Here is a 14,663-nt window from a genome sequence, read left to right on the forward strand (position 1 = left end):
ATGCTGATAAATTCATTTTCAAAATGTCAAATGATTGCGAATAACATGTGTTCGACGTGCTTTATAGGTGTCACATGGATTAATAATGCTTCGGGGCGAGTTGATAAGCAAATATGTGAAGTTGAACAAACTCACGTCAGTAGACCTCGGACAATATCATGCTATAAGAACTGGTTTAATGGACTGATATCTTTTCGACTACACTTGAGAGAATGTGAAGAAATTAAAAGCAGATTTGTAGAAAAAACTATCAACTCAAGAATGGGAAACCAGGTGTATGTCTCATTAACGTACAGCAGGATCTCGGAGGAGATCATCTGGAGGTGTCCTGCTGTGGTTGGTCATGGCGTGTCGTATTGCCTCGCTCACACACAAAGCCTCGGTCAACATGATGCAAAACAAAAAGAAAAGAAAAATTCCATTGTACACCAGCGTCATGAAGGAAAAACAAAAAGCAATAGGAAGAGAAAACGAAATGAATCTCGCACATGCGGAATGAAGTATGGAGTGACTTCCACAAAGGGGGAATAGTAAAAAACCTATTGTGACAACTTGACATCATAGACAGAAGAAGAGAATTTGAGCTTTTGTGCAGGTTGGGCGTTCAAGACGGGCTTAGAACATGAGGGATCGAGTCTTCTGTCGACGAGCTTCAGCACTAGGCATCTCTGGTTGTGAGTAGGTGTGCTTGTGTCGGGGACGGTTGGGTTGGGGCGCCGGCGCCGCCGATCCCGCTGAAGACGGGGGTGCCATAATTGCACTTGTCCTGTGAGAAACAGGCGAGGAAGGAGCGGGGATGCCGCTGGCAGGGAAACGGTCAGCGGTTTGACGCCGAGCCTTCATGCTTCGTTCCCGCTTGAGAACGAGTTCCGCCCAGGCTTTGACCGGGCCATTGGCAGTGGAACCTTTGCCTACAGCCTCCGACATCACACGAAGCCATCCTTCTTTGGCAGTCGGGCTGTCCGCATAGAAATCAATGACTTCCCCGTTGCCAAATCGGATGCGGAATCCCTCTTCCACAAACATGTAACCGTCTTCCTCCTCAGCGAATGCAGACTTCCGGCGACCACCGCTCTTAGCGTTGGGATCCTTCTGCATGAGGGATGACCGGTCATCAATTAGCTTCGCGGCCTTAGCAAGGTTGATCGTGGCACGAGGTTGCCGTGTTGTTTCATGGTAGGCAGTCAATTTCGATCCTTGAAGCTTGAAAAAACGTCGACGCCAGTACTATCATATCAGTTAGCAGATGAGATGAATATGTTACGGATTGGTGGCTCTTACCGGGCAATCTCCACCTTGCTGTGAGAGGTATCCTTCATAGCTCCGGGAGGCAACACTCTCAGCGTCACGCATCTCACGAATACAAGCATTCATGCTCTTGGGCATGTCGTCTTCCTTTCCACCCTTGGGTTTGGGGACAAACAGCAGCTGCAACTCCAATTTTCCAATCTTGTAAGGAGGGCGACGTTGGGCAGTGACGCTTGTTGCACTCTTCTTACTCTTGACACTGCTTGGCTGCTCATCGACCGCCCACTCATTGAAGCAAGGAACATCAACAGTGTAAGGACGGCCATAGGCGTATTGTTCGTGATCACTCAGAGCCACATATGACCGAGCAAAGCTACCGTCGCGTGCAACAACATTGCGAAGGCGCTCCCAAACAGGAGCATTGACATCCTTGGTTTTTTGCTGCTGGGTTTGCATCTGTTGCTGCAAGTCAAGCTCCTTGCGCCGGCGAGGAGATGCGAACACACGGCTTAGAGTTGAAGCTTTCTGGCGGGGGGAGCTGGCAGCTTCCTGTGGGTAGAGCTTATTCTCGTCGATCTTCATTTGCAGCGTCAATTGGAACTCGAGATCGTTTTGCACGATGAGTTCGAACTCTTGGCCAATTGGAGCTGACTTTCCAAGCTCGAGCCAGGATGTTGTCACACAGTGGAGACCATTATCGAGGGTCAGGGAAAAGTAGGATCGTTCACCTGTTACTGGTTAGTGGGTGTAGTGGCAGAACACGAAAGGGCAACATACCACGGGGAAGAGGCAAATCCATGTACTTGATGCCTACCACCTTAACAAATATGCGACCGCGCTCCTCACCATCTTCGTATGCCTCTTGGCCGAGCGGCTCATTCTCGTCAATGGTGGCAGGAGTCTCCTGCACAATACTCTGACGACCAGGGAGAGGGGGAACGGGTCCAGCGACGGGCTTCTTCTTCGGCAGTCCACCTGCCAATTTCACACTGGGTTTTCTCGGCTGTCCGTTCCAAGGTTCTGTTGTCCAGGTCTGTTGACTGGGTTTGCGGGGAGACGAACCCGCTGAACGAGTACCACGGGGGTCTTGCATCGTCGAATCGTCAGCAAGGCCGGAATCCTCCTCATTTCGGTTGCTGGCGATGACGACCTTGGTGTTTTGCCGCATAAGGTATCCTCTCTGTTTAGGTTGAGACGTGTTAGCCGACGATATGGCATTTGTAGGGGTGGGGGTTTCAGGGGAGTGAAAGGCCGGTTGTTCCCAAGGGGAGGCCGGCGTGGGGGAAGATTCAAGATAGGAAAGAGCGAGGTCGAACGCCACCTTTTGTGATTCAATGACACGGTCAAACTCCTTGGTCAGGCCTGATCCTAGGCTTTCCTCTTGGATGCTGAAAGGAATATCCAATTGCATCAAGCTTGACTGGCGCTGCGTGAAACTAAGAGGGAGAGACAGCTGGGGCGCTGCATCGCTCTTGGAGGCCTCTTTTTCAGGTTCCTGGGAATCAATGCCTATGAATGCTGGCATTGGAGGGGCAGTAGGAATATGTTGACCACTGATCTTACGACGAGTAGCAGCCATGGAATCCAAGTCTGCGGGAGTCAGTGAAGGACGAGTCTTTAATCCAGCACCAGGGGCCCGAATTGTTGCGACTGGCTCAGGGACGGACTCATCCGAGGAACTTTCTGCGTCTTGTTCTTCTTCAGACATCTCATCGTCATCATGATCCTCAACTGGATGCCGGATCACAGAGTCGGGGGTGGATGGTTCTGAAATCGGCTCCTCCTTGATCTCAGGGGTCACAGGACGTTCAAGCGACTGGCGGATAGAGGCTATATCCAGGTGACTAGCTTCCTGGGACTCGTTGTTTTCAAATTCCTGTTCTGGGTTAGGGGCTGGGGGGGCAGGGCTCGCTTCAGGAACTGGAGTAGTCTGGCCCGAGCCTTTGCCGTCGTCGTTTACGCCCACTTCAGCCGCAGATTTCAAAGAGTAGTTGCTGTCTTCGTCATATTTGGCACGGTGGTCCCGAGAGGAGAGGCTGTGATCTGAGGAGTTCTGATAGTAATCAGGAATAGCGTAGAGATCATCGTCATGGGCTTCTTCCTTGATAATCACACTTGAAGCATCGTCGTCATCACATTCCAAAGAAGGAATAGGGACGTCCGGATCATAGTGACCATAGCCATGAGGGCTGAATTCGATATGGGAGTCATCCCCAAAGATGTCGTCATCTTCAAAGCTCTCGCCTTTGCGAATATCTCGTAGAATAGAGTCCCGGGAGATGCGAGGGGGAGAAAATATGTCATTTGCGGGTTCATCGTCGTTCTCATCCTCCTGGGCAGAGTCGAGGTCCTCTTCAATGGGCATGGGGCTGACGGCCCGATCGCCTGTTTCGTCTTCATTATCATTGTGATCCGACTTTCCCTTATCTTGCAGCATCATAAGCGATAGTCGATCCTCCAGGGACATGTCCCCTTCGATATCAGCCTTGTTGAAGGATGCTGCAGCAAGTGGAGCTGGGAGTCCACGTAGGCTACCTAGCTCAAAGGCATCGGAAATCTTGCTCGCCGACGAAGGTCGAGAACCAGACGTGCGAGACACAGAGGGTAGTGGAGGCAACGGTGGCAATGGACGACGCTCACCATTTGAATCCAATGACTCAACACGAGAGTGATGGGAAGATTCACCATCGCGCGAAACTGGTCGCTGCTCGGCGGTTTCATCATCGACTGTCTCGGCGTAAGAGTCACCTTCTTCATCAACACCAGGACTCATGAAGCGCCATTCGTCTGGCAGCACGACAGGTGTTTTTTCAATATCCTCGAGAGATGCGTCAAAGCTGTCGTCTCGCTCCACGGAGGACTCATGTTCAAAGCTAACATCGTCGTACTCATCGGAATCGTAACTGTTTTCCCGGGACTCGGAGGCCAGGGATGACGGATCCGGAGTTCTCATTTCATATTCGTTGACTTGAGGCGGAGCGGCATCAAACGTCACACTCTTAGCATGGCGGTGACCAGCACTATCATACTCTGACCAAATATCGTTTTGCGGGTCAAATCCCTTGCCATATCGAGTCGCTTTGGACAATGAGGATTTGCTCGGCGACGGCTGCTCCTTGCTGGGGGACTGTGGCCGCGGCACTTCATCCACCTCTTCGTCTGTAAACTGCGACTTTGCAAGGTTCATTTGGCTTTCTCGGTTTGGGGACCGATCAGCGGCCAGCGGCCTTTGAGGCGTAGAAACTCGCGCCGGATCGTATTCCTGTCCGCTCTCGCGGAACATGTTGTTATTCTTGACTCGCGATACGCGCTTCAAATCTTCGAGGGATGGACGTCTGGTAGGGATAAAAACGGATTCTGGGTCATAAGGCGCACGGTTTTCGGCGCCCTTCGCGAAAGGCAATGGAGATTCACGGCCCTTCCAAAACCGATGCGGGGATTTTTCATTGCTTAATGCCGAAACATCGTTCTCAGCACTTGGCATCTATCAACAGTAGTCAGTATAAGATGGCAGTTATCAGCACGACCGAATCCTCGTACCTTGGTGGCCTGGTTCCAAATAGGGGAATTGCGCCGCTGTGCCATCGGGCTGACTTCAGAAAGTGGCCGCTGGGCGAGTCCACCAGCCATAGTCGCGATTGATATGGTAATGAAACAGTTGAATCTCGTGTAAACAAACAAGGCTAACTATCACTTTTGACGTGTCAGCATCGATTTACCATGTCAACATCCTAATGACGACAACAAGTTACGAGATTCTGGATTCGATGATAGAAGACATACCTTTGGTGAATGGATACCAAGAGTCCCTTGGGAAATGTTTGCACCAACAAGCCCCGGCACACGTGAAAATGTAAGAAAAGTCGTGACGATCGTCTCAGGAATGTAGATGCGCCAACACAAACAATGCTACTTCAACTCTTCCATGCACAAAACCAAAGCAAAGTTCGAAGGGGGATAACGAGTGGAGGGGAGGGATAAGAGGGGATCAGATCTCGATATCTATTCCATGGATCATAAAGTGGATTTGGTTACCCCAAAGCAAGTTACGCTTGTTGACAAGTCAAGTCGGGAGTATCCATGGTAACCAGTTTCAGGTGGAGTCGCGCTTTTCCTATTTTAGTCAGCGACGGATAACAGCTAGCTGACTCATCAGTTATCAGTAGTCACATGATTTTCTTGCCTAGAATATCAGGCTGAATGATCTACACTAGTCCAGGATAGGTATAGTGTCAAATTAATCCTGAATCTGTGAACCCGCGATTTCTTCTTGATCTGGAACTTTGCCGTTCAAATTCAATCACTTACCTATTTCATTTTAATTTGATCAGGTAGAATGCCTCTGCCCGTCCGTTCCTCGATATGCCTCCTATGTCAATCTAGGCCTAGCATTTTCCCTTCACCAGCTGTTCTCTCAACATGGCAGGCCACGCGATCCATGGCCACTGCGCGTTTGCGCCGCAAGGCCTCTCGCATGGCACTATCCCCTGATGTTGCAAAACACACCTTGAAGAAACCACGCTCTGAGCGTGCTGGGCCTTTTGCAGGAATGAACCAAACCCAAGCCCGTATTCCAGATACGCCACGATCCCGATCCCAAGCCGCCCTCAGACGTTCCGGCGATGACAGCAAGTCCAACAAACCCCAAAGCCCCTTGTACAAGGCGTTGAAGATGCAAACCACGTTGTCCCCTGTGACCTATGGACGTCGAACCGCTACCAAATCGAAAATCGCCAACATCACCAGCTTCGATCACATGCCTCTCCTCCCTGCTGTGCGCCAATCAATCTTTACCCAGGCTCTGCCCAATCTCACGGAGGTTGTCCCAACCCCAATTCAAAGACTTGCCATCCCACAACTTCTCAGTCAGAAGCCGAATAAGAAGGTAGCCAAGGCGGTGGATGATGAATTCGATTACGATCAGTTTCTTCTTGCTGCGGAAACGGGATCTGGGAAGACACTAGCATACCTTCTCCCCGTGGTGGATGCAGTGAAGCGTGAGGAAGCACTCGATTTGCAAGAAGAGAAGCTACAAGAGGAACAGAAGGCAAGGGAGCGAGAGGAGAAATTGAAAAATCGGGAATATGACGTGGAACCTGAAGTAGCTCCTATGACCAACGAGGGTCGCCCGAGAGCCATCATTCTCGTCCCGACGTCAGAGTTGGTGGCCCAGGTTGGAGAGAAAGTCAAGGCTCTTGCGCATACCGTCAAGTACCGATCGGGTATTATCTCCTCAAACCTAACCCCCCGCCGCATCAAAAACACCCTTTTCCACCCGGACGGCATCGACATTCTTGTCTCAACCCCTCACCTCCTCGCATCTATCGCCAAAACCAATCCCTATGTCCTCAGCCGTGTTAGTCACCTTGTTCTTGACGAGGCCGATTCCTTGATGGATCGTTCCTTCATTCCCACTACCATGGAAGTTGTGGACAAAGCAGCACCCTCGCTCAAGAAATTGATCTTCTGCTCCGCTACCATCCCTAAAAGTCTCGATACTCAGATCCGCAAACGGTACCCCGATGTCAAGCGCCTGACAACCCCAAACCTACACGCCATTCCCCGTCGTGTTCAGCTGGGTGTGGTGGATATTGACAAGGAGCCCTACCGTGGAAACCGGAGTCTTGCCTGCGCTGATGTCATCTGGTCGATTGGCAAAGCAGGTGATGGAGCTGATGGCGAAACCTATGGTCCCGTTCTCTCCAGATACATGGGACCCAAGGTCAAGAAGATCATTGTCTTTGTCAATGAGCGAGAGGAGGCGGATGAGGTTGCGCAGTTCCTTCAGGCCAAGGGTATCGATGCGGTCTCCTTGTCTCGCGACTCTAGCTCCCGAAAGCAACAAGAAATTCTGGCTGAGTTCACCGATGTCGACCAGCCTCCAAGCTCCGAGGATATTCTACTCGCGAAAAAGCAACACCGCATGGAAAAGGAAATCCCCTTGGAGCTCCCTGACAGCAGATCCGAAAGGATCCGTCGTCTTCCCAACACCAGAGTTCTCGTCACGACAGACATTGCCTCTCGAGGTATTGATACTTTGGCGGTGAAGACTGTGGTGCTCTACCACGTTCCCCACACCACCATTGATTTCATCCATCGTCTGGGTCGTCTTGGCCGTATGGGTAAGCGTGGTCGTGGTGTTGTCCTGGTTGGCAAGAAGGACCGCAAGGACGTTGTTCGTGAAGTCCGTGAGGGCATGTTCCGTGGACAGGCCCTGATCTAGATGTACATCCAATGTTGTGATCCCCTTGTATAAACATGTACCATATATGGCGTTTCTGCGGGTTGGTAAATGAAAAATACCCAATATAGCTTTAAACAATCTTCCATCTAAGTTTCTGATGTTGAATGTACGATCCCTAAATACCTGTTCAGTAACCAAATTTAAAAATTATTTGTGTGTTTTCTTCTTCTTCTAAGGGTTAATTTGAGAGTTTCAGATATTAATGTTACTCTGATTAGCCTTGAGGGCGATTGAAACTCAAAGTTCAAATAAAAGGGGGCTGAGGCTCGACTTAGAATATGTATCTCGTAAGTGCAGTGATTAAATATATATTTTCACCCAGAGAAACGGACGAAAATTGAACCGCTTTCTTTTTTCCAAAAGATATCACATGCAGTATATACATATAGAGAAAGCATATACAATAACCATCTAGAGCCGTCTGTTCACTCGTTAGACAATCGATGTTGAAGACCTCGGTTATAGAATTTCAAACTCGATATGGTATGTGGGTACACCAGTTTGCCCCTCGCTATTATGGTCATGTAAAGCAGGATTATTGCCGTTGCCTAGTACGAAGACATGCATCATATAGACTGAAAAATTCTCTAGTGTCATTTTGACTCTAGTCATTATTGGTCCAATGTTATTCCAAGGTTATCCCCCAAGGTTGGTGGATGCTGGACGCGTCAACCCAAGTCCGCATCAAACAATTCCAAACCCGAGTACCCGATCGGCTAGACTAAATTGTAGATGGAAAAAATGGAGATTCTAAAGTTTCAAGCCTACTCTCTTCCCTGAAATCTCTACTCGTCCGGTGTCCCTGGAAGTTTCTTGTGAACACTGTGATTGGGTTCCTGCGGACGCGTAATCCTACTAGAGCCGCCGCACAAGATTCTCTCGACTCTGACGTCACTTTTGGCTAGTGAGAAGGACTTTGAAAGTCGAAGGTCGAAATTGAGTGTCATTTAAACATCTGCCATCAAGATCACCATGAAAATCTTACCATGGTTGGCTGTATGGGTTCTGGCGCAATGTGTACATACCTCGGCCGAGACGACCGAGAGCACCGAGAGCACTGATACGACGTCCACAACCACCAGCACTAGCAGCGCCACCATCACCAGCACTACATCAGACACAACTACTGGGTATATTGTTGTCACATCGGAAACTTCAGTCGCAGTCCCTACCGGAGACTACATCAGCTATACCACTACCGAGATCGTGTCATCTGCTGAACTCAATGCCACAGCCTCGAGCAACGCTACGGCCTCTACAACTGCTACAGATGTCGTTCTTGTCGGAACAGGCAGCTCTACCAGCACGTCCACTTCTTCAGCTTCAAGTGCAACAAATACGCAAACATGCAACGGCTACACCGAGTTCTGCGAGAGAAGATACTCCAACATCACAATGGTGACGGCGCATAACAGCCCGTTCGTGAAAAAGAACAATATAGCATCAAATCAATACTACGACGTCACAACACAACTAGACGACGGTATACGCATGAGTAAGTGTAGAAACTATCTCCTCACGAATCTTCAACTAACACCAGACAGTATCCTTCGAGGCACACTACTATGACGACGACATCTATCTGTGTCACACCTCCTGCGAACTTCTCAACATGGGTACCCTGGAGGCCTACCTGACAACCGTGACGAAATGGATCAAGAAAAACCCCTACGATGTCGTCACAGTCCTGATCGTGAACTCCAACTACGTATCTCCTTCGAATTTCAGCGCCCCTATAAAGAATTCCGGATTAATCGACTATGCATACGAGCCCTGGAAAATCCCAATGAGTCTAGACGACTGGCCCACCCTGTCCGAAATGATCCTCACCTCCAAGCGCGCAGTCGTCTTCATGGATTACGAAGCCGATCAAACGGAATATCCTTATATCTTGGATGAATTTTCTCAGATGTGGGAGACGCCGTTTTCACCATTGAACCGTTCATTCCCTTGCACTACTCAGCGACCCACTGGAATTACCAAAGCCAAGGCCGAGGACCGGATGTACATGGCGAATCACAACCTCAATCTGGAGATTATCTTCGATGATATCGATATTTTGATCCCGGACTCAGCACAGATCAATGTGACGAATGCGGTATCTGGATATGGAAGTCTGGGGCTAATGGCCAATAATTGTCGAAGTGAGTTTTCTCTTCTGGATGCTTATGAACATTACTAACCGTTTAGGCGAATGGGATCGACCGCCAAATTTCCTTCTTGTGGACTACTACAATGATGGCAATTTCGCAGGCTCGGTTTTCAAAGTGGCTGCTGAGATGAATAATGTCACTTACAACGGTGACTGCTGTGGGACAACATCGGATGCTGCGATGATGAACGGCGGTCTGCATTTGTCTTTTATGATTGCTTTTATGAGCACATTATTGGCATATTCGATGTAGATTTGCAATTTTACATAGAATCTCAATCGCCATGTTGAGACACATGCCCCCGAGCATGACCTATATGACCTATGTCATGACTCAGAACTTAACAAGTACTTCAGAAATATTAATGAGTAATTAATGCCATCCGCACTTAAGCTTAAATTTTATTGATTAACTAGAGCGCAGATCGCTCCACAGGACGGACATTCCGTCTACGACTCCGTTATCAGATCAAGCCACATCCCTTCGGATCCACATACCCATGCCTAGGTACGTCGTAATGTTAAACTTTGTGTTCAATTAGCAATTTTTATTTATTTATGGTGGTTGTCCTCGAGACAAAGGCAACAATAAACCAGGTAACGCAGGGATGTGATTCAAGTTTCCGAAGCGCTGATCGCCAAGTATGAGACCTTTCGACCTGCCAAAAGAAATTAATAAAGTTCATTTTGATAATTACGTGATTACTGGATATTAGACTGATGTTAGTTACTCTTAGATGCGTAAATGTCGTCATTAGTCTGGTCTGGGGAACTTGTCATTTAAATATCATATTTTTACAGAAATATCACAGGTAGGAGCTCAAAGAAGATCCTGCCCAACAAAGTATTGCCAAAGGCCATATTGATCTGGCATGTCCGGCCTCGCACTTTGATACACATTAAGGAACGACAGATCAGACTGGCTATCAGCAGGCGATGTGTTGAAATTCCAGAGTGTGTTGGCATAATTGGAATCAGAGTCGTCCTAATTGATCCCTGTGAGTTGAAGCTTGCATGATCGGGTGTCAAGTGTAAATACCTGCATCTGCATACCGAGAGCCGAGTAGAATCCAGCACCGAGAGACTCTTGAGGCATAAATTGTTCGGGGCCATTGACAGAACTGTCATTTGAGAAAGGTGGTTGGTTATAGGGGGCGGAAGTTGAAGGTGGAAATTGTGAGGATGCTGAGGATGTGTACCTGGGATCGTCGCCTCTGGAGCTGCGAGCGCCGAGAGTCATGTTGCGGGAGATGCGGCGTAGGACTTCGGAAAAGGGAGCGGGTTTTGGGATTGGCTGTTGCTGGTTGGATGAGTTGGTACTGAGAGCCTTAGCTGATCGACGGGATTGGCTCTCAGATATAAGATCGCTATAAGAAACGGGGATAGAGTTAGATGAGAATAGTGATCGTGGAGGGGTGCGTACCTGATAATGCGATAGGCGGACTCAACAATGCGACGGAGTGGAGTGTTGGTTATCTCGCTGTACATGGAGAAAATTTCTTGAACCATGTAAATGGTCCGTCTTCTTTCGTCGATTTCAGGAGCAGGGAGGTTACTGGGAAATAATTAGCTCTGTTCGACCAAAATATCGACGTTGTTCACGATTTTCTAGAAATGAGGACCTACTTATCAATGGACCAGAAAAGATCCAAAAATAAGACCATAGCGGAGCTTAATGTGTGTGAATATACGAACCTGTAGGGGTTGAGAATTTCATTAGTCTGACTTTCGGGAAAACTAACGGGGAACTTACCAAAGCGAGCCACTTGTTGTTAGATCACGTAGATTGTAGTGACAATCTACCACTATGCGTGCTGATTGGAGACATTTATCTCGGGAGTTCGCGAACTTGGAGCCTTTTGCATAACCGCGCGAGAGAAATGGTCTGTTCAGTCGAACAATGCGAGCATGAATCTAGAAAAAGTTACCTTCAGTAACGCGGCGTGAGGAAATACTCGTATTGAAAGTTTTTTGCATACCCCTTCCAGAGCAATATCTGGTAATAGAGTACATATTAGTCGGTTTTCTAAAGACACAACATTCAACGTGGGGCATACGTACTGCGTTGGCGACGGATTCTAGGGTCGTTACTATCGACCAAACTATTTTCTCGTAGAAAGGCTTCGCTGAAGTTATATCAACGTTAGGATTATAGTGAGATTCAATGACTGGAAGTTCAATGATACTCACGGCAGGCCCTCCAGAATTTTCCGATATCCTGCATCCAGTTCCAAAACTACTCAGAAGAATCTCGTCAGCACTGTATACTTCTTTAGGACAAGTGAACCCACCGGTAGCATAGGAGAAATCATCCGCATAAGTAATGAGCTTATCAAATGTCATCCGCAACATGTTGGCAATTTTCCACTTGTAAACCTCAAAAGAGCTGGATGTCACAATGTGCGCAGGCCGAGGCGTATACTGCCATTCTGTCGGTGACAGCTCCCAATCATTCACATTATCGACTAGTTCTGATGTACACTGATCGAGGTGAATGGTGTAGCATCGAAAACGAGAGGATGCAGACATCCAATCAGCCCATTGTAGCATCATCCAGACTCGAAGTCCCATATGGCGCTTGACGGCATTCTTGCCAGGTGGCCAGGCAGGGTCATCGGGAGGCATTCTGTGGAACAATTAACAATGGCTTCAAATAGAGTGGAGTCGTAGAGGAGAGCTCATAAGTACTCACGTCTCTGGATTGCTTCCTAGTCGGTGTAGACCCATCAATTGGGCTGTACGAATGGCCAACGCGTTCCAATTGAGCATGGTATCGGCTTTTCTCCAGGCAGTTGACAGCTGAAAGAATTGGTTAAACAAGATGACTGCCCTGTTTGGGATTAGACTTTAATTCACGGGTAGAAAATTTAGAGCCTCCACTTACTGTATAGTTCTAACTCGTGGAGTGGACATAGCATCGCCAAGGTAGAGTGCTTTCATGCTCACTGCATGATATTTACTGATGAGCTCATCGAGTCTCTGATGTGAATATCCGTGAAATGGGTGACTTGGACTTGTTGGTCCCGTTGGTCGATTGTCAAGTGCAAGGGCCATCACCATAAAGAAAATAGACAACCATAATGGATCAAGTTCAGTATGACGTTGCTGTCCCATGATCTCCCAGAAGTAATTCATCTCGGCTTGAAACGAAGGCCAGCTTCAAACCCACCAAAGTGTCAACAAGATTGACAAAATTTATGGGGCTACTGGGTATATTGAAGACTCACTGTAGAATGCGGGACCGCCAATGCAGGATTTTATTGTATTGCTCAGCTAAGTAGTAGCTCTGGCGTAAGGTTGGCAGATTTTCGATAATGCTATTCATGGCATCCAATCTGTGCTTGAGAAGCTCCTGGTGATTATTCGACTCATAGCCTCGTTGTTGCATCAACAAAGGATTATATCGATCAAGTGTGATATCCCATGGTGGTGCTATGACGCTAGTAAGTGCCGAAGTATACTCATGACTCTGATGTTGGTTCTGGTCATGCTTTCGACTTGGATCATCTTTGGCAGTCCCAGCTAATGCTGCCCCAGAAGCAGGGGTAAGCATGTTCCCTCTCCAATATTCGTGGGAGGTCATTGACCCTTGGCCACTGCCTGACTCGTTTGCTTGAGGGTTGAAGGCAATACTCTCCAGGACCACAGCTGCATTTTCAGCTGCGTCATCATAGAAATCTTTAACACTCTTCGAAACGCCGTTGGAAGAAGGAATTGGATTACTATTTGGAGTAGAAATCACGGCTCGGGGATGAGTTGAGCTTGCAGCCGTGGAACTGCTCACTTCTGCTGTAATGGACGATGCTTCTCGAGGCATCTTCGTGACGTCATTTGAATCGATGCGGCGGTTCGATTGAGGTGGTGTTATACCAGACTGTTGCTGAGCGCCAGCCACTGCTTTGGCAATTTCCGAAGGCAAAACTAGTAATGTCTGTTGGAGAGTGTCAAGTCGCCGTTGTAGTTCATCCACTTGAGTCTTTAAAGCGAAAGGTTGTGGAGATGGTTCAACCTTTGTATTTTCCCATTTACACGACCCAGGAACACCTCTTTTCACACACGCCATGCAGGGAACGCTGCGGTCACACTTAATTTTTCGCCGTCTGCATTCAGAGCAGGAAATGGCCATGCGTGGCCTTTTTGTATCGCGCTTATCGTCATGGTCGTCATCATTCCCACTTTCATCAAAGACCCCATGAGAGTCTGGCGTTGATTCAAACAGATGTCGTTGAATACCCCGAGAACCATCTGAATTTTCATGAACAATGTGACCAAATGGCCTCTTGACTGGTGTATCAGCCCAGTCCTGGGCAGCAGAGGCTGAGTTTACATGGTGAGGCGCCGATGGCTCTCCATGAGCTAGCGCTACTTCCTGTAATGATCGCGTTTGGTTTGAATCCCATGTCCGATTGCTATCGATCAAGTATGCAGATGATGACATTGTGCATTGGGCTCGAGGATGTAAGGACCAAGAGCCCCAGGCTGTCTCACGGTCGGCTCGGTGCGCGCAACCGGAGGTTGAACAATGCTGTGGGCTCAGAACCCTTATGCAGTAAGATGCAAGGGTCTAGCATCAGATATGGGTGTGGCAAATGATAGGCTCACCCACACAGTCTTCACGGCATTTGGTGTGGAGGAAGAAAGGGGAGTCAAAGTTCGGAGATCGATACGGAATGTCCGTTACCTTATCCATCGCCCCACATTTTACATCATCTGTTTTCGACCACTCGGAGATAATTGCTGAATCTGATAGTCAGATTGAATTTTAGTTCATATCCACTCAGGGCATCTCCCATATGAAAGGGTCTCAATTGAATGTTTGTGAATTTATGATTGCAATACCACGATTTGAAGAAGGAATCTGGCATCATATGTGCCATTTATCTGGTGTTGGTCGTCCTACCCCAAGGCCTGTGAACTTAATCCATGGCCAATGCTTTGGAAAGCATTGGTTGAAGATATTTTTTCTGCCAAGTGTCGCCAAGTCCTGGCACCGCTTGCAGTAAGGCCATCGCCGAGAAT

The 14,663-nt window shown here is 48.3% G+C and overlaps 4 protein-coding genes across 4 annotated transcripts; 2 read left to right on the top strand and 2 right to left on the bottom strand.

Annotated features, from left to right (window-relative positions):
- Positions 1–615: 615 nt before the first annotated feature.
- On the bottom strand, positions 616–4,878 carry bud4 (uncharacterized protein; the record flags this gene model as incomplete). The annotated part of the gene is made up of 4 exons (XM_057143065.1): positions 616–1,227; positions 1,282–1,976; positions 2,026–4,732; positions 4,789–4,878. 4 exons carry the CDS (start codon positions 4,876–4,878, stop codon positions 616–618), a joined length of 4,104 nt encoding a protein of 1,367 aa, XP_056992353.1.
- Positions 4,879–5,686: 808 nt separating this feature from the next.
- mrh4 (ATP-dependent RNA helicase MRH4) lies at positions 5,687–7,471 on the top strand (the record flags this gene model as incomplete). The annotated part of the gene is made up of 1 exon (XM_057143066.1): positions 5,687–7,471. One exon carries the CDS (start codon positions 5,687–5,689, stop codon positions 7,469–7,471), a length of 1,785 nt encoding a protein of 594 aa, XP_056992354.1.
- Positions 7,472–8,464: 993 nt separating this feature from the next.
- On the top strand, positions 8,465–9,897 carry N7520_009133 (PLC-like phosphodiesterase; the record flags this gene model as incomplete). The annotated part of the gene is made up of 3 exons (XM_057143067.1): positions 8,465–8,987; positions 9,037–9,636; positions 9,683–9,897. The coding sequence occupies 3 exons, from the start codon at positions 8,465–8,467 to the stop codon at positions 9,895–9,897; spliced, it is 1,338 nt and encodes a 445-aa protein (XP_056992355.1).
- Positions 9,898–10,464: 567 nt separating this feature from the next.
- Positions 10,465–14,082, bottom strand: N7520_009134 (Zn(II)2Cys6 transcription factor; the record flags this gene model as incomplete). Its single annotated transcript, XM_057143068.1, has 12 exons — positions 10,465–10,629; positions 10,684–11,011; positions 11,068–11,199; positions 11,271–11,339; positions 11,398–11,558; positions 11,624–11,640; positions 11,706–11,770; positions 11,835–11,880; positions 11,936–12,270; positions 12,337–12,474; positions 12,529–12,801; positions 12,872–14,082. 12 exons carry the CDS (start codon positions 14,080–14,082, stop codon positions 10,465–10,467), a joined length of 2,940 nt encoding a protein of 979 aa, XP_056992356.1.
- Between the last annotated feature and the right edge of the window lie 581 nt (positions 14,083–14,663).

This window comes from Penicillium odoratum (assembly GCF_028828045.1).
Source record: "Penicillium odoratum strain IBT 22623 chromosome Unknown utg000006l_segment0_segment0, whole genome shotgun sequence".
Lineage (NCBI taxonomy): Eukaryota > Fungi > Ascomycota > Eurotiomycetes > Eurotiales > Aspergillaceae > Penicillium > Penicillium odoratum.